Source organism: Lagenorhynchus albirostris, chromosome 8 (genome assembly GCF_949774975.1).
Source record: "Lagenorhynchus albirostris chromosome 8, mLagAlb1.1, whole genome shotgun sequence".
In the NCBI taxonomy this organism is placed as follows: domain Eukaryota; kingdom Metazoa; phylum Chordata; class Mammalia; order Artiodactyla; family Delphinidae; genus Lagenorhynchus; species Lagenorhynchus albirostris.
Genome location: NC_083102.1, coordinates 96107860 through 96132033, shown reverse-complemented (window position 1 = coordinate 96132033; position 24174 = coordinate 96107860). Strand labels below are relative to the sequence as shown.

The following is a 24174-nucleotide window of genomic DNA, read 5'->3' as shown; positions in this document are numbered from 1 at the left end:
GTCACTCTTGGTGTTCAGGGCTTTTCTCTTTTTCAAAGCTGTTCATGATCTGTAAGCAAGCCATCCAGATTCTGCTTGCTTAAGGAGCTAATACCAGGATCCAATATAACAACAGTTTCTCATTTTTAAAAAAGTAAGTCCATATTTGATTCAGTTTTCTATAGTTTTAACCTAATGTGCTCTTTGTGTTTCACTTACGTTTCGTCATCATGTCTTCTGAGGCCCTTCTTAGGTTAGAAAGTTTCTCAAAATTTCCTTGTTTTTTAATGACCTTGATAGTTCTGAAGAGTACTGTTTAGGTATTTTGTAGAATGCCCCTCAGCTGGGATTTTTCTGATGTTTTTCTCATGGTTAGACTGGGGTTATGGGTTTTGGACAGGAAAACTACAGAAGTAATGGGCCATTCTCATCACATTATATTAAGCGTACAGAAGACATTAATAAACAGAAACCTCCAGTAAATAGTGTTGGGAGACCAGAACAGGGAGCTCCCATACCCTGCGATGATAGCAGAGCCCAACAGGAAGACGACGACTCCTCTTCTGTCCTGGCAAGGACTCAGCCAATGAAAAGCCATGGACTCTTTGCTTACGATTCCCCCCACAAACTTCCTTTTCCCTATAAAAGTGTTCCCCTGCCCTTGCTGTGCAGGGATTTGCACGTGGCTCGCCACGGTTGCAGACCTTGAATTATAATTCTCTGCTGATTCTGAATAAACTCATCTTTGCTGGAGAAATAGCTGGCAGTCTACTTGTTTTCAGCCAACAAGTACATCCTATTAACATGACTTATCACTGTTCACACTGACCTCAATCATCTCGCTGAGGCGTAGTGTTTGGTTTCTCTAGTGTAGAGTTAACTCTCTTTCCCCTTCTTTCCATCTTGTGCTCTTTGGAAGGAAGTCACTATGCACAGGACATTATCTTCCTGAAGCCACTTAGTTTGTTATCTTGTAAAGTGTTCCACATTCTAGTTCACTTACTCTTTTTTGGTGTCATTTAATTTGTTCCTTCATCCCTGTATTTCTTGTGAAGTGAGAAGTTTGGTTAAAATCTCCGTTACAGGATTTATGCTACGCACATCCCACCAGACGGCTTGTGATGTCATACTTACCCATACGAGCAATCACTTGGTTAGGCTGGTAACAGTAGAACTCTTCATTGTAAAAGGACATTTTTTCCTTTGCAATTAGCAAGAAATCTCTGGCATCTTGCACTCTGTCCAGGGATGTTTGTGCCATGAGAAACACTATACAAGGGTGATGGCCCCAGAGCTCCCCAACCTTTTGCTCACTTCAGTAGTCATTCATCCATCTTTTCATTCGACGAACACCTACTGAAGACCTATCAAGTTCTGGGCGGTGTTTAGCTTTAGCTGCTGGGGCTACAGAGAGGAAAGATGGGCTCTGTCCTCCAGCAGCACGGCCTAGTACTAGAGAAAGGCAATCAAGAGTTTCAGTAGTGTGACCCGTCTACGCTGGTGATAAGAACAAGGTGCTTTCTTTGGTGATTTTCATTATAATTGTTCACCATCCTTTGTTCATATTTGAAAGATTTAAAATAGCAAGTGTTGAAGCAGAGAGAGTTTTTGACTTAAACTTCATTTAACTAGCTCCATGAATCCCTAAAACATTCTAGTTAGTTCTAATTGCCTCCGTAGAGGGACTTGTCCAGTTACCGTAAAAACAGAAAAATCTCTGGAGGGCGGCATGGCTCAGAGGAATGAATGTGGACTTCAGAGCCCAGAGAGATTGAAACCAAAGCGCCATCTCCCGTTTAGTGGTCATATTACTAGCTTTGTGACCTAGCACAAAAAATACTTTTGCAAGTATAGTAGACGTACAATAAATATTACGTAAGTCACAGGTATACAATATAGAGATTTGTAATTTTTTAAGGCTGTGCCCCATCTCTGGCACAATTTCTTAACTTCTCTGAGCCATGGATTCCTATACATAAGCTAGAGAAAATACCTACCTCCAAGGATTTCTAAGAGAATTAAGCAAAATAACATGAAGCGTTTAGCAGAGTTTTCAAGTTCCTGGCATATAATAAATATGTAATAAACCGTGTTCCTCCTGAGAAACAATGAAAACAAACTATGCACATGAGACAGTCAATTACCCTGATCTGGGCATTTTTCCATTAGCAATACAACTATCACAGGAATAAAACCAAAATGAAATATAATTATATATCTTATTATATAAAATAATATATAAATATTGATAATATATAATCTATAACACCAGCATAGGTGGAAGCTAATTCATACTTTTAATTAGAGTAAAAGAAGCTAAGTCTTGAACAAACATTTGCAAATCCCCACCCATCCCTCTGCCCTGTGGGCCCGCCACACATGCCCCCTTTATGTGCCTGCAATATGGGGTGTGGGGTGGCGGTGTGGGAGCCCATGGGACCAGTAACATATCTGACATGGGGTTACGTTTTAAAGGCATAAAGATGGTACCACAGAAATCTTAGAGGCAGGAATCCTTAGGAAGGGGGTCTGTGCTCTATGCACAGAACATACGTCACCTTTCTGCTCAGCCAGTGCCCACAGTTCCTTAGCTGCTGCCCAGGACAGTGTCATGGGATATTCCACAAGGACGTGCTTGCCAGCGTTTAGGAACTGTCTTTGGGAAAAAGGGATAAATACGGAGAAAATGCACTTCAGTTAAACTTCACTTAAGTGCCCTGCATGACAGAGAACAGAATGTTATAAATGTACAAAAGTCTCCATGTAAATGTGTCATGACATGGGTGAGAGTCAGGGCCAGAGGGGGAGGCGGATGAACTGCATCTCACGTGATTTTCTACTAAGTGGTAAGAGAAAGGCTTTCTAGTCGTGTGTTCATCTGAACACTCACCCATTCGTCTACTCACGTATTCAACCAGCTACTATGTACCAGTTACTCTGGAGGAGAAGTACAGCCATGTTAGCAGGGAAATTGCCTATTACCACATGACAGCTATAAATAAAAACCCACGGCAGCCAGCTGTGCCTGAGGCCATCGGAAAAGATTTCACTAAGGCTCTGAACTGGGTCTTGAAGTATCAACAGGCATTTTCCAGGTGCCAGGGGATGAGGATGTTTCACTCTGAGCAGCATATGCAGGGGATTGGGTGTTTATGGGGCGTTGTCCACTGGGACGTGGTGTGAATTTCAGCATTTCAGCATGGCAGGGGAGTGGGCTACAGGGAGTGGAGGGAAAACTAGGTCCTACGAGTGGCTGGGAGCCTGATGTAAAGGATGCAGAGTGCTGTGCTCCGAAGTCTGGCTTTTATTCTCTAGATATTCTCGGAAACAAACATTGATAAGCATGGGAATTACATGATCACTTTGTTAAGGACATACCCTTTGGTGCCACAGAAGTTTAAGGGGAACCACAGAAAGGTGTTTCTGTCCACACTCAGAGTGGGCCTGATAAACAGGGGGCAGCTGACTCTGGGGGACGGCATGGTGGAAGCAGCTGTAGTTTGATGTAAGGACCCAGAAGGGAAGCCGAGATTCTGGGGGCGGCTGGCCCTGCCTTGTCAACTGCCAGGTCCTCAGTGCGGCTTCTCCTTCCAGGCTCAGTCCTACCAAATGCTTGGGGGGCTCTAGGCTCTGCATTCAAAGGTGGGGCGGGGGAACACTTCACATCTCCTGCTCTACGAATAATGCGATCTCCCCACTCTGATGCCACCACTATCTCCTTACTCATCTCGTGGCCAAAACTCTTCCTATTAAAGCAACTCCTAGAGACCTTCTCAGAGATTTCATGTTGTTGAAAGGGCAAAGGACAAAATGTTGGAAACTGAAAGGACTATGGCAATCCTCCAAGGCACAGAAAAGATGGTGGCTAAGTTAAACCACCAGAAAAAGGCAGGCACTGTTCAAACCACACTCAGTAAGTTTTTTACGAAGAAATAAGATACTTTAATTGTTAATGTTTCTAATGTTTTAAGTCATGGTGTACTAAATAAATATTAGTTCTACAATATTTTTCATGTCCTTATACATTTATAACCCAGAGTGAGAGTTCAAATTCTGACCATTTTTAAAGGTCATGGATCCAATGTAGTTCCTCCCATCAATAATTAAGACCCCTTTGCTAGAAGTCAGCCTGCCCAGGCATCTTTAACGTACCGCACTACCGTGCAACGCAAGGACTTGAACACCCACCTGATGTAGTCCTCGTGGCTGGAGCTCTCACTGCAGATATAAGCAACCTCAACCTCTTGACTGGAAAGAGCATCTTCCAAAGAAATCTGCGGCACCCCATCAGTGCTCCCCAGCTCTCGTCTATTTGAGAGGAACAGACAAGTGGAGCTCAGAGTAGGCAGAACATTGGCTGAGAACACATGAGCGCCATCCTTCTCCCCATCCCCCAACAACGTCCTGGTGATCGACTTTTGGAAATGAAGCAATGAACTTCCTGCCTCCCACTTCCAGGGCATTTTTCAGCGCGCGGCGAGAAACACGGCCTCTGGGGTGAAGTCGGGGACCTGGCATCGAGTGCCGACACCACCGCTAACAGCCCACATGACACGGGAGTCTTTGCATTACTTCATCTCTAAGATAAAAAGAACTGATCTCGGGCTTCCCTGGTGGCGCAGTGGTTGAGAGTCCGCCTGCCGATGCAGGGGACGCGGGTTCATGCCCCGGTCCGGGAGGATCCCACATGCCGCGGAGCGGCTGGGCCCGTGAGCCACGGCCGCTGAGCCTGCGCGTCCGGAGCCTGTGCTCCGCAACGGGAGAGGCCACAGCAGTGAGAGGCCCGCGTACCGCAAAGAAAAAAAAAAAGAACTGATCTCCCGTAATCTCATTAGACACGATCTCCACGGTCACTGCCAACTTCAAGCACTTGGCCAAACACCAGGACTGCCTAACCTAATCCAAATCCAAGACACTTAACACCTTTAAGGGGCAAACGGCCATGTGATTTCAAGCTCCTTCATGGCCTGTGATGGTCAAGTGGAAGGTGGGCATCACTGCCTCATTTACAGCCGAGCTGACAAAGCCCCGAGAGGCAGGGGCTCTACGGCTAACCAGCAGCAGAGGCAGGACAGGAGCTGAGCGTCCCGGCTCCTACACATTCAGAAGGACCCCCGCCTCAGGAGAGCTGGGAGCCCTGGCGGTCTGCGCGCTGCCCCAGAGCAGAGGCTGCAGAGCAGCAGTCCTCCAACGGCGGCTGCCACAGAGGAGATGGGGCAGCCGGCGGGAGGCTCGGGCCAGCTCACAGCTCCACCCGAGCAGGAGCCAGAGCGCCTCTGGGGAAGCGGGGCTGCGGAAGGACATGGCGGCGGGCTTCTTCCTGTGGGGACCACCGACCTACACGGCTCAGTGTGACCAATGCTCCCCGCTTGTCTCCTGTGTGCCTTCCCCGTAGGGAGTATGTGGGGAACGGACTTCCAGTGAGCTCAGTCAGCTAGAGGGAGGAAGACACGTACACACCTGTAACAACACCACGAGAGTAACAGGAGGAATGCCGAGCCGGGGGCACAGGTGAAAGCGTCAAGGAAGGCAAGGAGCCCCAAGTTTCAGGGTTTCAGGAGAGGCTTCCCGGGGAGGTGACAGGACTTAGGCAGGTCGTGAGGAACAGGGCTCGTGAGAAGGGGACAGCGTACTAACAGCAGGGCTGTGGTAAAACAGGGACGGAGGGGAGCTGGCCGTCCTCCCGAGGGACCTGGGTAGGTTGGGCATTCCCGCTGCAGAGTCTCGGCGCCAGCTGCCGAGGGCGGGGCTGCAGGGGGAGCAGAGGCCCCATTTCAGCCCGGAGCCCGTGTCGTGCACGATCCCAGCCGCAAGCACGGGAGCAGCAGGAGAACGGAGCCGGCTGATCGTAATGTCAAGCCTCCCATTTGTGCTGCTCCCTTAGAATCTTCTCTTAAAAATTAATTAATTTATTTATTTTTGGATGCGTTGGGTCTTTGTTGCTGCCCGTGGGCTTCCTCTAGTTGTGGCAAGCAGGGGCTACTCTTTGTTGTGGTGTGTGAGCTTCCCACTGCGGTGGCTTCTTTTGCTGCAGAGCACAGGCTCTAGGTACACGGGCTCAGTAGTTGTGGCTCTAGAGCGCAGGCTCAGTGGTTGTGGCGCGTGGGCTTAGTTGCTCCGTGGCATGTGGGATCTTCCCAGACCAGGCCTCGAACCCGTGTCCCCTGTATTGGCAGGCAGATTCTTAATCACTGTGCCACCAGGGAAGCCCTCCCTTAGAACCTTACTGGCAGGGGAAGACTGACCAAGGGCAGATTCCCAGCACTTCTGGGTCACCTTAGTGTGGCCACTTTAAATCCTTAAGGAAAGGCCAGGTTTTGAGAGAGGCAAATTGGAAGAAAGCAGGTCCCATAAATTAAAATTTGAAAGAACTTCTACGTGGACCGTCAGGATAGTTACTTACGCTCTGTTTAAATATTGACATTTAGTTGATTTCTCTAAAGCACTAGGAAGCAGACACGTGCCTGACTTGCCCTCTACCGCATCACCTGCCGACACAGGGCCTACCTCTAGTTCCCAATGACTATTGATAAATGATGTTACAGGGCGTTAGTCTGGTGAATGGTGTGTTTGTGAGGAAGTGGTCGGGTGGAGGAAGGAGCTGAGGGTGGGGCAGGGAAGAAGAAACGCGCTGAAAAGTTTGGTTTTGAGTTACAGGAGAAAAGTGATACTCCTTAAAAGCGGGGCTCAGAATTATCAAAGGGGAAAAGAACACATGGTGTTTAAAAGATGGGCTTTGGAATCAGATAGACCTGCGCTGACATCTAGTTCTTAGATTTTTCCAGCTGTGTGACCTCAGGCAAATTACTTAACCTCTCTGTGGCTCAGCTTCTTTTTTTTTGCGGTACGCGGGCCTCTCACTGTTGTGGCCCCTCCTGTCGTGGAGCACAGGCTCCAAACGCGCAGGCTCAGCGGCCACGGCTCACGGGCCCAGCCGCTCCGCAGCACGTGGGATCCTCCCGGACCGGGGCACGAACCCGTGTCCCCTGCATCGGCAGGCGGACTCTCAACCACTGCGCCACCAGGGAAGCCCGGCTCAGCTTCTTTATCTGTCAAGTGGGTTGACATCTACGTCAAATAGTTGGTCAGGCTTGGAAAGCCCAGGGCCCTGCATGGATGGCTGTCATGGTAACTGATGTGACAGTTACATGGTAACTGATGTATCAACCTAAAGCCTTCATTCAGGACAACCCCCATGTGTTCACTGTGCCCCTTCAGTAACCGTCAGGCCCTGTGTTCATCTCCCCTATGTCTGACGGCGGTCCCCTCTACGGAGGAGCTGAGGGTGGTCACGCTCACTATTCGGGTACGCTGGGCTGACTCACTGTACATCCCAGCTGCAGGTCTAGTTACTCTTCAGCTCCCAGACCTGTCCAAACTTGTGATCTTGTGGGGCTGATCCTGCACGGTTCCCTGGAATGACCCTGGAGCTGGCTCACTCTCTCCTGGGTCTGGAGGAGATGCGCGGCCCAAGGCCTAACCTGTCTCACTGGGCTTGCCGTGAATTACAAGGCACAAAGCAAAGAAAGCCACCTGGACACGAAGCCCATCAGGTTCAGGTACGCCGAGGAAGCGTGTGGATTCCGCAAGTCCCGGATCCGCACGGAGCCAGCTCTGCCGATGCCAACCACCACCACGCCAAACTTCCTCTCGGGCTGAAACACAAGGGATCAAGGTGGGGTTTAAAAACGGTCCAGGCGTCTAGCAAAGCGCAGTGAAACAAAGACAGGCGGGCAGGACCAGTCAGGGTCCAGACAAGCAAGGAGCCAACCCAGAGCACACAGGAAGCTGCAGCAGGTAAGGGGGGGATGAGACGCTCCCTGAAACGCAGGCTCGGAGAGGAGTCAGCTCCCCCCAGAACGTTTCTGTGGGTGCTCTGACCTGTGTCGTCCACGGAAAAGGCTCTCTACTTCTACTGCCACCTCCCCCAGGATGAGAGATCTTCCTCTTTAAGCCATACCCAGTCCTAGTTTGGCACCTCGGTCCTCCCCGAATCCCTCCTCCAGTGGATGTGCGAATCTGATACAGTGGGGAGTCACTCAGACGCCACAGCTGCTCAGTGAGATGTGGGCAGGCAGGGCCCATGGGTACCAGCTACAGTCACCTTACTCAGACACCTTACTCAGTCACCTTACTCAGACTCCAGTGTCACTCCCACCCTACTGTGGCAGCTTACTCATTATTCAGGTACACTGCTGGAGGCTGGCTGCATACAGTATTATAATGAAAAATCAAGTCAACTTTTTCAAGTTATACAGCAACTCACTATAATCCAAACTGATAAAAATTATCTCTACACATCCCTCAAACCTAGTTCTTTCTATGTCTCCAAGCATAGAAACTCCATTGTCTCCCTAGCCGCTAGCATCTAGCCCCTTTCTTTCACCTTTGTCATCTGGGTGTCACCATTTCCCACCGAGTCCACCCCTCTTCGTGCGTCCACTGCTCTAGTCTTGGCCCAGGACTTGTTTGCCTCCTGCCTGACGACGTGACAAGTCACCACCTGGTCTCACCCTTCCCATGTGTGGTCCCCAGGCCTGCCAGAGGAGATGCTTCAGACGAAAACTAAGTCCCCCCCACCCCGATTAAAGCCCTTCATTTTCCCAGCTGTTACAGACTGAATGATTATGTCCCCCCCAGAAGTGGGAACTCTGTCCCCCAATATAATGGTAGTAGGAGATAGGGCTTTGGGGAGGTAATTAGGATGAGATGAAGTCATGAGGGTGGAGCCTGCATGAATGGGGTTGGTGCCCTTCTAAGAGTCACGAGAGACCATGCCTCCTCTCCCTGCTCTCCGCTCATGTGAGGACAGGCTGAGGAGTCCGTAGTCTGCAGCCCAGAAGGGTACCCCTCCCGCCAGATCTCAACCTGATCTCAGGCTTCCAGACCCCGAACTGCGAGAGAGAAATTTCTGTGGTACTTTATTACAGCAGCCCAAACTGTAGGACAGTTTGTAGGACACCAACTAAAGGGAAAAAAAAAAATCCAAGTCCACATTCTTTACCAAACACATAAGGCCTTTCACAACTCAGCTCCAGCCTGCTTCTCCAGCAACGCCTTCTGGTCAACTCCCCCACTGTGTAACTTTAGGCTTCTGACCTTCCAAACAACTTCAAAGTACGCAGAACACACACGACTGTTTGCTCCCTCTAAGTCTTTGCAAATCCTGTTCCCCTTGCCTGGAACGAGCTTCTCCCCACTGTCCACAGGGTGGATGTCCACACCTTCAAAGCTTTTAAGACTTGGGCATCTTACACTCTATGAAGCTTTTCCTGATACTATTAGATTTTTTTTTTTGGCATATAATAAAACCCACCCATTTTAGTGTACAGTTCTATGAGTTTTGACCAACATAAACTCATATACCTACCACAGTCAAGATATAGAACAAATGAACTTATTTACAAAACAGAAGTAGGGTCACAGATGTAGAAAAAGGATTTATGGTTACCAGGGGATAAGGGTGGGGAGGGATAAACTGGGAGACTGGGATTGACATATACACACTACTATATATAAAATAGATAACTAATAAGAACCTGCTGTATAGCACAGGGAACTCTACTCAATACTCTATAATGGCCTATATGGGAAAAGAATCTAAATAAAAAAAAGAGTGGATACATGCATATGTATAACTGATTCACTCTGCTGTACACGTGAAACTAAAACAATGTAAATCAACTATACTCCAATTAAAAAAATAACAAAGGATACAGAACAGTTCTATCACCCCCTCCAAAATTACCTGCGCCCCTTTGTAGTCAACCCCTACCCAACCCCAGGCAACCACTGATTTGTCTCTCATCCCAAGAGTTTTGCCTTTTCTAGAATGTCATAGAAATGAAATCATATGATATGTAGTCTGAGTCTATCTTCTGCCTAGCACAATGCATTTTTCACCTATGTTGTTGCATGTATCCATCATTTCTTTTTATTACTAAGTACTAGTCATGATGGCTTGTTTATCCATTTCGCAGTTGAAGGACATTTCTGATGCTTCCAGTTCAAATGAATTCATAATTCAATTATGAATAAAGCCGCTATAGTCAGTCATGTCCTACTTTTTGTGTCAGCACAGTTCTCAAACTTGGGTAAATACCTGGGTATGAGTTTGCTGTGTCATATGGCAAGTGTAGGCTTAACTTTATGAGAAACTGGCAAACTGAGTTTTTCCAAAGTGTACCTTTACACCTATACTGTTTTGCATTCTCGCCACTGACGTCTGAGAGGTCCAGCTGTTCTGCATTCTCACCAGCACCTGGTATTATCAGGTTTTCTCCTTTTTGTTTTAGCCATTATAACAGGCATGTTGTGGTCTCTCACTGAGGTTTCTATTTGCATTTCCCTAACGACTAGGGATGTTGAGCACTGTTTCGTGTGCTTATTTGCCGTCTATAAATCTTTGCTGGTAAAGTGTCTGTTCAAATCTTTTGCCACTTTTTATTGGGTTGTTTATTTTCTTATTATTGAGTTTTTAGAGTTCTTTATATATTTTTAATACAATTCATTTGTCAGATACATAATTTGCAAACAACTTTTCCTAGTCTGTAGTTTGTCTTTTCATTTTCTTAAGAGTGACTTTTTAGGAGCTCAAGTTCTTAATTTTGATGAAGTCAACTTATCAAAAAAATTTTTTAATGGATCATTCTTCTGGCTACTCCAGTGTCACAAACATTTTCTTCTATGTTTTCTTTTAGATATTTTATAGTTTAAGATTCACAGTTTTAGCTTACTTTAGTTTTAGTTACTTTTTTCTTTCTTTTTTGGCCGCGTTGGGTTTTTGTTGCTGCACACGGGCTTTCTCTAGTTGTGGCGAGCGGGGGCTACTCTTCGTTGTGGTGCACGGGCTTCTCACTGTGGTGGCTTCTCTTGTTGCAGAGCATGGGCTCTAGGCACGCGGGCTTCAGTAGTTGTAGCACGTGGGCTCAGCAGTCGTGGCATGCAGGCCTTAGAGTGTGCGGGCTTCAGTAGTTGTGGCGCAAGGGCTCAGTAGTTGCGGTATGTGGGCTCTAGGGCACGCAGGCTTTGGTAGCTGTGGCTTGTGGGCTCTAGAGTGCAGGCTCAGTAGTTGTGGCACATGGACTTTGTTGCTCCACAGCATGTGGGATCTTCCCAGACCAGAGGTCGAACCCATGTCCCCTGCATTGGCAGGAGGATTCTTAACCACTGCACCACCAAGGAAGTCCTTAGTTACTTTTTTTTTTTTTTTTAAATAAATCAGGCCATAGAAAGTTTTAATCACCCTGCCACCCACTAGGAGGTTCACATATAATAAAATAATGAAAACTTTATTGTCTTCTACCTGCTTGACATTAGCTGTTACTCTCTAAAGGCTCAGTGGGCACGTGTTCAGAAGCTAGGCAAGAGCACACCACAGATTCTTTTTTTTTTTTCTCGGTACGCGGGCCTCTCATTGTTGTGGCCTCTCCCGCTGCGGAGCACAGGCTCCGGATGCGCAGGCCCAGCAGCCATGGCTCACGGGCTCAGCCGCTCCGCGGCATGTGGGATCCTCCCGGACCGGGGCACGAACCCGTGTCCCCTGAATCGGCAGGCGGACTCTCAACCACTGCGCCACCAGGGAAGCCCCTTAGTTACCTTTATAGTTTATGTTCTGAATTAATTTTTCCACATGGAGTAAGGTATGAATCAGTTTCTTAAAAACATTTTTTTAGAGCAGAGAGGCAGCTGCTAGTGTATGTATTCATTCCACAGGCTGTATCAACTATCTACAACTAGGCAGGGCTATGCCAGCCCTGTATTTAAATGTACCAGGACTTTAAACCCAGCTCATGTGCCTTCTTCTCTGGAAGCCATCAAGTTTCTTTTTTTTTTTTTTTCGCATATGATATCCAACTGTTCCAATATGATTTATTGAGAAAGACCATCCTTTTTCTATTGAAATGCCTTTGTGCCTTTGTACAAAAGGAAACTGTCTGATCACTACAGTTTTATGGTAAGTATGGAGTCCATTACTGTGAATCCACCAACTTTTTCTTTTCCAAAATTATAGTTCTCCTGCCTTTACATATAAATTTTAGACTCAGTTTGTCAATTATTAAATAAATAAAATAAAATGAAATAAAATAAAAATTCCTGCCAGGATTCTGAATGGTATTATGTTGAATATATGGATCAGTTTGAGAAAAAACCCAACATTTTCACAATAATGAATCTTCTAATCCATGAATGTGGTACATCTCCCCATTTATTTAGGTCTTTGATTTCTTTCATTTTGTCGTTTTCAGTATATGGATTTAGCACATATTTTGTGAGATTTATACTTGTTTTTTTTTAATGATTTTTAGTGCTATTATAAATAGTATTTTTTTAACCTTCCATCTCCAGTTGTTCATTGTGAGTATACAGACATACAGTTGATTTCTGTGTACTGACTTGGCATCTTGTAACCTTGCTGAACTCACTTATTACTTCTAGCGGCTTTTTTGTAGATTCCATTAGATTTCCGCATAGACCACAGAGTCAGATGTGAACAGAGACGGTTTTACTTCTTCCTTTCCAATCTGTATGTGTTTTATTCATTTTTCTTGCCTGATTGCACTGGGTGGGACTCCAGTATGATTTTGAATAGGAGTAGCAAGAGCAGACATTCTTTTTTTTTTTTTTTAAATAAATTTACTTATCTACCTGTTTTTATTTTTGGCTGTGTTGGGTCTCCGTTGCTGTGTGCGCACCTCTTATTGTCGTGGCTTCTCTTGTTGCAGAGCACGGGCTCCAGGTGCACGGGCCCCAGCAGCCGTGGCTGGCGGGCTCAGCAGTTGTGGCCCGCAGGCTCCAGAGCGCAGGCTCAGTTGCTCTGTGGCATGTGGGATCCTCCCAGGCCAGGGATCGAACCCGTGTCCCCTGCATTGGCAGGCAGACTCTCAACCACTGCGCCACCAGGGAAGCCCCAAGAGCAGACATTCTTGCTCACGTTTTAATCTTAGAGGACAGCATTTGGTCTTTTCACCAAGAAGAATTATCTTAGCTGTAGAATTTTTTTGTAGATATGCTTGATCAGGATGTGGATATTTCCTTTTATTCATATTTTGCTTATATTTTTAAAGGCATAAATGGTCTAATTTTGTCAAGTGCTTTTTCTATGTCTATTGAGATGATTGTGTGATTTTTTTCTTAAAGTCTGTTGATATAGTGACACCTTTCATTCCCAGGATAAACCTCACGTGGTCATAATGTATTATCCTTTATATATGCTGTTGGTTCTATTTTCTAAAATCTTATTAAAAATGGTTGCATCTGTGTTCATGAGAGTTACTGGTCTGTAATTCTCTTTTCTTGTAATGCCAAACTATTTCTAGTATTTCTGATTCTATAAAAGTATTCTTTTTCACTGCCTGTATAGAACATTTTATATGACTGTTAATTCTACTAAAGAACTGCTTTTTCTTTATGGTATGAATTCCAACTGATGGAATACATGCCCTTAAAATAGGTTTCCTTTATCCAATAAAATTAAGATTACTGTAAGTTTCTTGGCTTTAGGACTGGGCGAGTTGCTACTAGCACATTTTAGGTAAATAACATTCTTTACTAAACACTGTGAGATCATTCATTTGAAACTTTCAGAATAATTCATAGAAAATAGATAATATATTAAATTACATACGGAATGGTCAATCTACAACTATAGAAATTTATATATGAAGCAGCTCTTTAAAGAAGTAAGACCCACAAATATGTCTGTCTTGGGATAATATACATAGTTGAAATGAATAAAATCTGGAAGACCAATATTGTAACACTATGTTCTGTTAGTCTTTTTTTTTTAAATCATACAATTAGTAATCCATTTGTGCTTACAATATTCATACGTATGAGCTTAAAGGAAAAAAATCTCATGATAATAAAAAGGTTTTATACTCATATATACTTTTTTTTTTTTTCCTTTGGTACGCGGGCCTCTCACTGTTGTGGCCTCTCCCGTTGCAGAGCACAGGCTCCGGACACGCAGGCTCAGCAGCCATGGCTCACGGGCCCAGCCGATCCGCGGCATGTGGGATCTTCCCGGACTGGGGCACGAACCCAGGTCCCCTGCATCGGCAGGCAGACTCTCAACCACTGCGCCACCAGGGAAGCCCTCATATATACTTTTAAATTCCACTACTGTTTAAACATTTTCCTAAAGTCAAACCCTCCTTTCCAGCTGGCATGGTTTTTCAAGCCTAACTCTTGACAGGGGGCGGCCCTCTGGCATTAGTGAAGTAAAGAAGGTGGTGATAAGATCAAGCTGAAACCATTAATCCAGGTCTTTGAATTGCTGTGGCTTCTTCACCTGCACCTTCCCCACTCCCACCCTCATCGCCAAGCCCGTCATCCATAAAATGACCCACTTCTTCGAGTTTTAGATTGTTTACTTGTTTCCCATCATCCTTAACTTGGCACTATTGTAGGGAGCCTGCGGCTGACCTCCTCATGCCTAACAGGAAATCTCCAGCTTTCTGTGGCTCCCATTACTGTATAAATTGACTAAAGGAAGAAAAGAAATACACAATGCTAAAGAGAACTGCAGCTCGTGAGGACCTGTACATCCAATCCAGCCAGCCTCAAACTGACATCTTTGTTTAGCATTCTCATTCAGGGGTTAGCTTTCTTGGACCGCTGAGTTTGGAGCCGGTGGTGATTATTCTCCAGGAACAGGTGCCAATGTAGAGGCTATGAAGCAGTAGTTTGGGCTGGGTTGGCATTCAATGTGGCCTGAGCTGAAACGGCAGCTTGACATTGTACGAAATATCACATATTACTAACGAGCATACACGTTTGCCACCATAGTACCTGCAATGGACTAAAAGCAAGATACACTGGCAGTCTAGCTGGAACAGTTTGCCAAGAAACTGGCTGTCTACGTTTCTTTGTATTACGTGTGGAAACAGGCAACTGTATGGGAATCCACCTGTGCTTGTGGAAGCGTGTGTTGTCTCAGTCTTTCTGAGGAAGAACTGGCAGCTCTAGACACGATTTCTTGACTGGATGAAGGCGGGGCTGATCTTGAATCATTTGGACTAGAGTTGCTGCTGGAGGCTGGCGTCTCATGGCTTTCTCTATTGGCACTGGGTTTGGAGTACTGGGATGAGTTCATGAAACATACACAAATGAACCATATGACACTCATTTTGTTTTCTGATCGTCTTTCGGTGGCAAATGATCAGGAAGGAGTCTGCCCAAGTAGAGCGCTCTGATCCTTTGTCAAATTTATTATCTCACAGTTGCTGAGGGTCTGGAATCTGAATGTGGCTTGACGGAGTCCTCTGCCCAGGGTCTTACTAGGCTGCAGTCAGGAGCTGGCAGGTTACGTCCCCATCCAGAGCCCAGGGTTCTCTTCCACGCTCACGTGGTTGTCCGCAGAATTCAGTTCCTTATGCTTGTGGGATGGAGAGCTCTTAGAAGCCACCTGAAGTTCCTGACAAATGCCTCTCTCTATAAGCAGTTCACATCAGAGCAGCCTGCTTCTTCAATCCAGAATTCCTCTCTGTGGAAAGGTTTTAACTACAGAGACTATTTATTTAATAGGTATAGTTGGAATATATATACATTCAGGTTGCCACTTCTTTTTCAAAGTGCTTAGGAAGTCTGAGTCTTTCAAAGAATATGCCCATTTCATCTAAATTACTCTTTCCTAGCCATAAAGGTATCCACAGTATTCTCTTATTATTCTTTAACTCTCTGTAGAATCTGCAGTAATGTCCTCTGTCTCATTACTGATACTGGTAATTTGTGTCTTCTCTCTTTTTCCTGCGCAGCGTGGCTAGAGTTTTATCGATTCTAATGATCTCAAAAAAACCCCAAAAGACTCTCTTTAGGTTTCACCGATTTTCTTGATTGTTTTTTGTTTCCTTATTGCGTTGATTTCTGCTCTTATCCTTATTACTTCAAATTTTCTGCTTGTTTTGGGTTTAATATGCTCTTTTAAAAAAAAACTCTGAGGTTGGGAATTTAAGTTATTCATTCAAAAACTTTCTTCTTTTCAAAAACAGACATTTAGTGCTATAAATTTCCCTGTAAGTGACGGCAGTGCTTTAGCTGCACCCCACAAACTGAGAAGTGTCATGATTTCATTTTCATTCAGTTAACGATACTGTCTAATTTCCCTTGTGATGAACTCTTTGGTCAATGGATTATTCAGAAGTATGTTATTTAGTTCCAGATGTTTAGGGATTTTCCAGATATTTTTCTACTACGGGTTTCTCATTTAATTCCAGAGAAATATCAGTCAGAGAACATCCTTTAAATGATTTGAACCCTTAAAGTTTTTGTTTGTTTGTTGTTTGTTTTTGCGGTACACGGGCCTCTCACTGTTGTGGCCTCTCCCGTTGCGGAGCACAGACTCCGGACGCGCAGGCTCAGCGGCCATGGCTCACGGGCTCAGCCGCTCCGCGGCATGTGGGATCTTCCCGGACTGGGGCACGAACCCGTGTCCCCTGCATCGGCAGGCGGACTCTCAACCACTGCGCCACCAGGGAAGTCCTGAACCCTTAAATTTTTAAAAACATGTTTTATGATCCAGAATATGGTCTGTCTTGGTAAATGTTTTGAGCACACTTAAAAAGAACGTGTATTCTACTGTTGTTGGCTGGACTGTCCCATAGGTCTGTTAGATCAAGTTGGTAGATAATGTTATTCAAGTCTTCTATATACTTACTGATTTTCTGTCTACTTGTTCTATCAATCATTGATAGGTACTAGAATCCCTGAATATAATTGTAGATTTGTGTATTTCTCTTTACAGTTCTATCACTTTCTGACTGATGTATTTCAAAGCTCTATTGTCAGGAATATAAATTGTTAGGGTGGTTATGGTGTCTTGATGAATTAACCACTTTATCATTCTGAAATGACCACTTTTATTCCTGGTAGTATTTTTTGCCCTGAAATTTATTTTGTCTGATATCATCAATCTACTCCCAGTTTCCGCTGATTTGTGTTAGCGTAGTACATTTTTTTTTCCAACCCCTCACTTTTAACCAATGTGTGCTTTCATATCTGAAGTGAGTTTCCTGTAGGCAGCATATTGTCAGGTCTCACTTTTTATTCAGTCTAACAATCTCTGCTTTTCAGTGAAGTGTTTAAACAATTTACCCTATGATTACGGATATGGTTGGGCTCCAATCTACTGTCTTGTTGTCTTCTATCTGTCCAATCTGTGCTTCTTTCCCTCTTCTTCTGACTTCTTTTCGGATGAATAAAGTATTTCTAATGATTCCATTTAATCTCACCCAGTGGCTAGTAGCTGTAATGATTTTAGTGGTTTATTAAGGCCTTTGTATGATACATATTTTACTTAGCACAGCCTGCCTTAAGATAACATCGTACCATTTCACACATGAGAACCTTCCAACAGGTTACTTCCACCTCCTCTCTCCCAGACTTTGTACTACTGTTGTTCCACAACTTACTCATAACCCCCTCAAGGTACCAGTCAGGTTACTCATAAACCCCTCAAGGTACCAGTCAGGATTCAGTCTGGAAAAGAGAAACCATTCAATGTGTTCTAAGCACAGAGTTTTAACACAGGGAATTAGAGGCTTATATCAGCGGTCCCCAACCTTTTTGGCACCAGGGACTGGTTTCATGGAAGACAGTTTTTCCATGGACAGTGGGTGGGAGTGGTTCAGGCAGTAATGCAAGTGATGGGGAGTGATGGGGAGCGATGAAGAGTGATGGGGGAGCAATGGGGAGTGATGGGGGAGTGATAGGGAAGTGATGGGGAGTGATGGGGAGTGATGGGGGAGTGATGGGGGAGCGATGGGGAGTGATGGGGAGGTGATGGGGAGTGATGGGGAGGTGATGGGGAGTGATGGGGAAGTGATGGGGAGTGATGGGGGAGTGATGGGGGAGCGATGGGGAGTGATGGGGGAGCAATGGGGAAGTGATGGGGGAGCGATGGGGAAGCGATGGGGACGCGATGGGGACGCGATGGGGAGCGATGGGGGAGTGATGGGGTGATGGGGGAGCGATAGGGGAGCGATGGGAAGTGATAGGAGCGATGGGGAGTGACAGGAGCGATGGGGAGTGATGGGAAGTGATGCGGAAGTGATGGGGAGCGATGGGGGAGTGATGGGGAATGATGGGGAGCGATGGGGAGCAGCAGATGAAGCTTCACTCACTCGTCTGCCCGCCACTCACCTCCTGTTGTGTGGCCCGGTTCCTAACAGGCCGTGGACCAGTACTGGTCTGCGGCCCCAGGGTTGGGGACCTCTGGGTTACATGACCATTGCCACCACTGGGGAGCTAAAGCCAGAGAAGCCATCACTGACCATCTCCCTGCCGTACTGAAGCAAGTCATTCTCAGGAGCTTGCCTGGACGCCAAGACCTCGGGGAAAGCATCTGCAGCCTTTTTCAGCCTGCAGCTGGGAAGAAGCAACTGTGCTCTCTCAATAACAGTCTCTCTTTCTTCGGCCTTCCAAATCTCCCAAGTCTGCTTCTAACTGGCCAATGTCACACATGAAATGGACCAGTGGGCAATGCAGTTCCAGGCTTGTCCTCCTTGAGTCAGGGAGAGTGTGGGAAGGAGAGGCCACAATGCCCAACTGACAACAGGCCATTTAGCCCTGTTAGTACCTTCTGGGTTACAAGTTTACCCTTTTACTTTTAATTGTTGACAGTCTCATATACGAAAAGCAGAAAGACAGTCTTTAGAGAAATCTGTACTGTAACAGCCCAAACACACACGCCTGATCAAATATTTGTTTCTTCTTTCACCCAAAAAAGGAAACAAGCAATCTCCTTATGAGGCTGAATCTATACAGTATTCCTAAGATTAACTACTAAATTACTACATTCCAGAAAATAACCAGGAACATAAGTTTCTATTAGCTTTAAAAGAGCCATGAGGTTAGGAAACAGCTTCATGATCTGTAAGAAGCCAAGTTACTTTTTCTATTTTAGTAATTAACAATACACACAAACTTGTGTACAAAACCTGGCTGCCATGGTGTCAGACTGAAAGTGCTTCTGAGTTTGGTTTACACAACATTCCTTTGCAAAACTGACACAAAGGGACAAGATATGGGTGAAAATGCTGACATAGTAACAGCTGAGTTCCTCTGTGGGAAAGAACTTTGTTTTTGAGAAAAATGACTTTGCTAGATAGACCATTTTACCTGCACCTGCTCATCTGACATGAGGCTTCTTCAAGGCATGTTCTGAAAGGAAACTGCAAATCAAAGAGGTGAGGGCTTCTGGTTTCCCACTGCACATGGAAAGAGCTTGGAAGTTGCCACTCCATCCTGATAATGGGTAAGCAGCTAAACAGACTGAAAAACTAACTAAAACTAAGTCTTCCAGGATCCGTAAGAGAGGTGAGGACACAAGGCAAACCACTGCCCCCAAGATTGGAGAGACAGAGGGACTAATGAAGAGAATAACTTAGCAGAGCAGAGGTTCAAGAGTAGAAACGACCACAGGAACCAGACGCCAGAACCAGTAGGAAAGCCTGAACTGTAATGGATGAGTTGCTGGGGGCTCAGTGTGGACAACTTGGAGACCTAAAAACTCCAGGGGGACCCAGTCACGGGGAGACCCTCTCATTTTTGTGAGATTTACCTCCAAGAGCTTGACCAGGTTCCCACAGTAAATACTGGAGATGTTTCCCCCTGTGCTTCCAGCAGGAGTGGGGAAAAAGCACCACTCTGAAATATACCAGAGCATGCCCGTTCTTCCTAATGAGGCCTGCCCTCACAGGAAACTAGCTAACCAGACCCTAACGTGCTGGGGAATTATCAGACCCTAACTGACTGCAGGGAAGGGAAAAACAGTTGACCCTTGAACAACATGCATTTGAACAGTGCAGGTCCACTTACACATGGATTTTTTTAAAAAGTAAATATTACAGTACTACACAGCTGCAGCTGGTTGAATCTGTGGGTGCAGAGCTGTGTATATGGAGGGCCGACGGTAAGTTACAGGCAGATTTTCAACTGCACAGAGGGTCAGCATCTCTAACCCCGGTGTTGTGTAAGGGTCCACCGTACAAAACTCCAGACTACTCTAGAATTCCATTTGGGAGAAGGGAAACACCCAACTCTAGCCCACTCTAGCCATACTCTCCCACCTAAGAGGGGAAGAAGAAAAGAAACAACTGAGAAATACTTGTGTGGTTCGCAGTCCAGAGGCACAGGCTCACTATAAGACTGAGACCTGATCACGGGAGCAGAGAATGCTTCCCCTTCCCCTATATCTCACCACCACATGACTGAAGGCCCATTTACAGCAGCTCCTTTTACATGATACATCATGTCTGGCGATCAAGAGAAAAATGACAAGCCATAGCAAAAGACAAAAAACACAATTTGAAGAGACAGAGCAGCATCAGAACCAGACATAACAGGAGTGTTGGATTTACCAGACTGGGAATCTAAAACAACTATGATTACTATGCTAAGGGTCTAATGGATAAAGCAGACAATATACAAGAACAGATGGGCAATGTAAGCAGAGAGACGCAAATTCTAAGACAGAATGAAGAAGAAATGCTAGAGATCAAACACAATGTAACAGAAACAATGCCTTTTATGGGCTTATTAGTAGAGTAGACATGGCTGAGGAAAGAATCTCTGAAATTGAGGATATCTCAATAGTAACCCCCTAAACTGAAGAGCAGAGAGAACAGAGACTGAATAATGAATCGAATATCCAAGGACTGTGGGACAACTACAAATGGTGTAACATACATGTAATGGGAACACCAGAAAGAGAAGAGAGAAAAGAACACAAGAAATACTCGAAACAGTAATGACTAAGAATTTCCCCAGATTAATGTCAGACACCAAACCACAGGTCCAGGAAGTTCAGAGAACACCAAACAGGATAAATACCCCCCCACCCCTGCAAAACGATGTTAGGCATATCATTTTCAAATTACAGAAAAGCAAAGATAAAGAAAAAAATCCTTTAAGAAGCCAGAGAGACGGGACTTCCCTGGTGGTCCAGTATTGAAGACTCTGTGCTCCCACTGCACGGGGTGCAAATTTGATTAGGGAACTAGAATCCAATATGCCGCGTGACGCAGCCAAAAAAAAGAGAAAAAAACAAAAGCTAGAGGGAATCAACCTTACCTACAGAAGAACAAAGAAAAGAATTACATCCAACTTCTCCTCAAAAACGATGCAAGCAAGAGGAGAGTGGAGTGAAATATTTAAAGTGTTGAGAGAAAAAAAACTACCAACCTAGAATTCTGTACCCTGTGAAATTATCCTTCCAGAGTGAAGAAGAAATAAAGACTTTCTCAGACAAACAAAAATTTGAGGGAGTTTGTTGCCAGTAGACCTATCTTGCAGGAAATGTTAAAAGGATTTCTTTAGAGAGGAAGAAATATAATACAGGTCAGAAACTCAGGTCTACCTAAAGAAAGGAAGAAGGATTAAGTGAAGGTAAAATAACTTTATTTTTCTTATTCTTAATTGATCTAAATAACAATAAAATAATAACAGCAACAAAGTATTCAATTATTTACGCTTACGTATATACTTTATGTATTTATATGCTTATGTATGCTTATACATAAGTGAAATGAGTAACAGCAGTGATACATACATAGGACAAGAAGAAGGAATGGAATTATTATGTTATTTTACAGTACTCACACTATCTGTAAAGTGGTATAGTTATTATTTGAAAGTGGACTTGGATTAGTTGTAAATGTATATTGCAAGCCCTAGAGCAACCAATAAAAAAAGGAAGTATAACCAATATGCTAAGAAAAAAGAGAAAATGGAATCATATAACACGCTCAATTTAAATCACAAAAGGCAGAAAAAGAGTGGAAGAGAAAAACAGGACCAAAGAACAAAGGCAATGAATAGAAAACAGTAACAAATATTAATCCACCTACATCAGTAATCACTTTGAATGTTAATGGTCTAAATGCATCAGTTAAAAGATAAAGATTGTCAGAGTGGATTAAAAAACAAGACTTAACTATATGTTGTCTACAAGAAGTCCACTTTAGATATAAAGACACATATAGATTAAAAGTAAATGGATGGGGGCTTCCCTGGTGGCGCAGTGGTTGAGAGTCCGCCTGCCGATGCAGGGGACACGGGTTCGTGCCCCGGTCCGGGAGGATCCCACATGCCGCGGAGCGGCTAGGCCCGTGAGCCATGGCCGCTGAGCCTGCGCGTCCGGAGCCTGTGCTCCGCAACGGGAGAGGCCACAACAGTGAGAGGCCCGCGTACCGCAAAAACAAAAACAAAAACACATGCACTGCCAACTCAGGAAAAAAAAATTATTCTGAGGTGAGGAGAGTAGAAGAAAATGTAAAATCACTATAGAACTTCAAGGTGGGAGGTTTGAGGACAGGTGCTGCGTTTCCACTCCAGGAGGGGTATGAAGATTTCAAATAGTCAGGAAGGACAACCTTATGTTTTTCACTGGTTTACAAGAATCAGTGAGTTTGATAACACACTGGCTGGCCTGGGAAGACAGGCATATTCGTATGTTGCCAGAGGGAGAGAAAAACAGGCAACCTTTGTGGAGAGCAACTTGGAAATGTTTATCACACAAATATTCTTTGCTCAGAGAAATCCATTTCTAAAGCATATATGCAAGTAAAATGACCCAGGTTTATTGCAGCCTTGCTTGTAACAGCAAAAGACTGAAAATAATGTATATGTTGTTAATAGCAGACTGGTTATATAATTATGGTATGCTACACAGCTATAAAAAAGAACAAGGAAGTTCTTTATGTATTGAAAGAGACGGATATATTGTTGGCTGAGAAAAGCAACATACAGACCAGTGTAAGACGTGTGCTCTAGTTTGTGTAAAAAAAAAACAAGGGGGGGAGGCAGCTGAAGGGAAAAAATACTTGTATATGTTTAGAATCTCTCTGAAAGGATAGCCAAGAAACCAGTAGCACTGGTTGCCTGGGAGCGTAACAGAGTAGCTGGGAGAGAAGAGGTCTTCCCAGAGTAAATCTTTTTTTTTTTTTCTAAATTTTTTAAAATTTTCAATCATGTGAATGCATGTTATCCAAGATACAAACACTTAAAATAGATATAAAAATCCAAGGGATGCTCTGAGCAGATGAGCGCTCTACAGTTCGTACAGCCTTGGGCTTACTCGCTGCTCCTGTCCTAGGGCTCCGGCTACAGAGCTGGGCAGCCTCTGCCACCTGGTCTTCAGTGCGCTCTGTCCCTGCCTGTGGCCTGTTCACTGCCCCCAAATCAGCTGGCTGCTCATATCCCCGGGGCCGCATCTGCTTCCTCCACTCACCCTTCTAGCCCAACTGTAAGCTGGTTTTCACTACCACACCTCTCTGCCGTATCACAGGGCATCTCAGATCTTCTCACTGCCAAGTTCAAGGGCCTTCCCTCAGGGGCATTCTCCTGGACCTCAACTCGTATTTGACACTTAAGGGGACCTTCTTTAAATTCGCTCCTTCCCTGTCTTCCCTCGTCTGACGGCGAAGTTTCCTTCTCACACTTCATCCTGCGCCCTAGCGTTGCACATTCCCCAGTGCTCAAGCCTGTCCCTCTGTTCTTCTCCTTTCCCCATGTTCCCAGAGTGGGGGAGGGGTGTCTCGCACTCTTAAGGTTTCCAGGACCACCGTTAGGCTGACGTCTCCCACATCATGCGCTACGAGCCATCCTCTCCTCCAAGCTCCAGTCCCAGGAAGAAATGCAAACCGGGCATTTCCACCTGGTCGTTCCGCCCTGACCTGGATCATCATGTTCAGTGCTAGATTCCAACCACCCACCCCACCTGACTGGCTGTGCTCTGAACTTCCGGGCAAAGGCCAGTGGCTCTGCAAATTCTGTCAGGCACCCAGCTTGACGTGCTGGAAATCCTGGGAGTCATTCCTGCACTGGACAAATCCTCTGAGACCAAAGGGCTGATTACGGCTGAGACCCCACTCCTCCCTCCCTCTCCAGCCAGCCTCAAGTCTCTGCAAGTCTTCCTTCCTCTACGTTTCTACTGATCCACCCAAGCTCTGGAATGAATCACAAGATGACTCAACCGTCTCTGAATCATCCCATCATTTAGTCAACTGCCAGAGTGAGGACATGCGGTGTTGGAGGCATCATGCCAGCTGCTATGGGGGTGCGAAGATGAACAGGGCACACAGACGGTTCTGCTCCAAGTCAAAGGATGGAAGGTAACAAAAGAAGGGTGACGGAAATTCACAGGAGGGAGGGATCACTTCCAGAGAGAGAGCTCTGAGAAGTTTTACTGGAGCA

General features: G+C 45.3%; 1 protein-coding gene and 1 pseudogene across 3 annotated transcripts in view; both read right to left on the bottom strand.

The window, feature by feature from the left end:
• BLVRA (biliverdin reductase A) overlaps positions 1–24174 on the bottom strand; it is a 55630-nt gene that overhangs the window by 15095 nt on the left and 16361 nt on the right. For all 3 annotated transcript variants that reach the window (XM_060157369.1, XM_060157368.1, XM_060157367.1), the window contains 3 exons: positions 7513–7634; positions 4168–4287; positions 2538–2635 (listed from right to left, as the gene is read on the bottom strand). In XM_060157369.1, coding sequence (XP_060013352.1) covers positions 2538–2635; positions 4168–4287; positions 7513–7634 — 340 coding nt within the window. The remainder of the gene's footprint in view (positions 1–2537; positions 2636–4167; positions 4288–7512; positions 7635–24174) is intronic.
• LOC132524941 (homocysteine-responsive endoplasmic reticulum-resident ubiquitin-like domain member 2 protein) lies at positions 14126–19645 on the bottom strand (annotated as a pseudogene).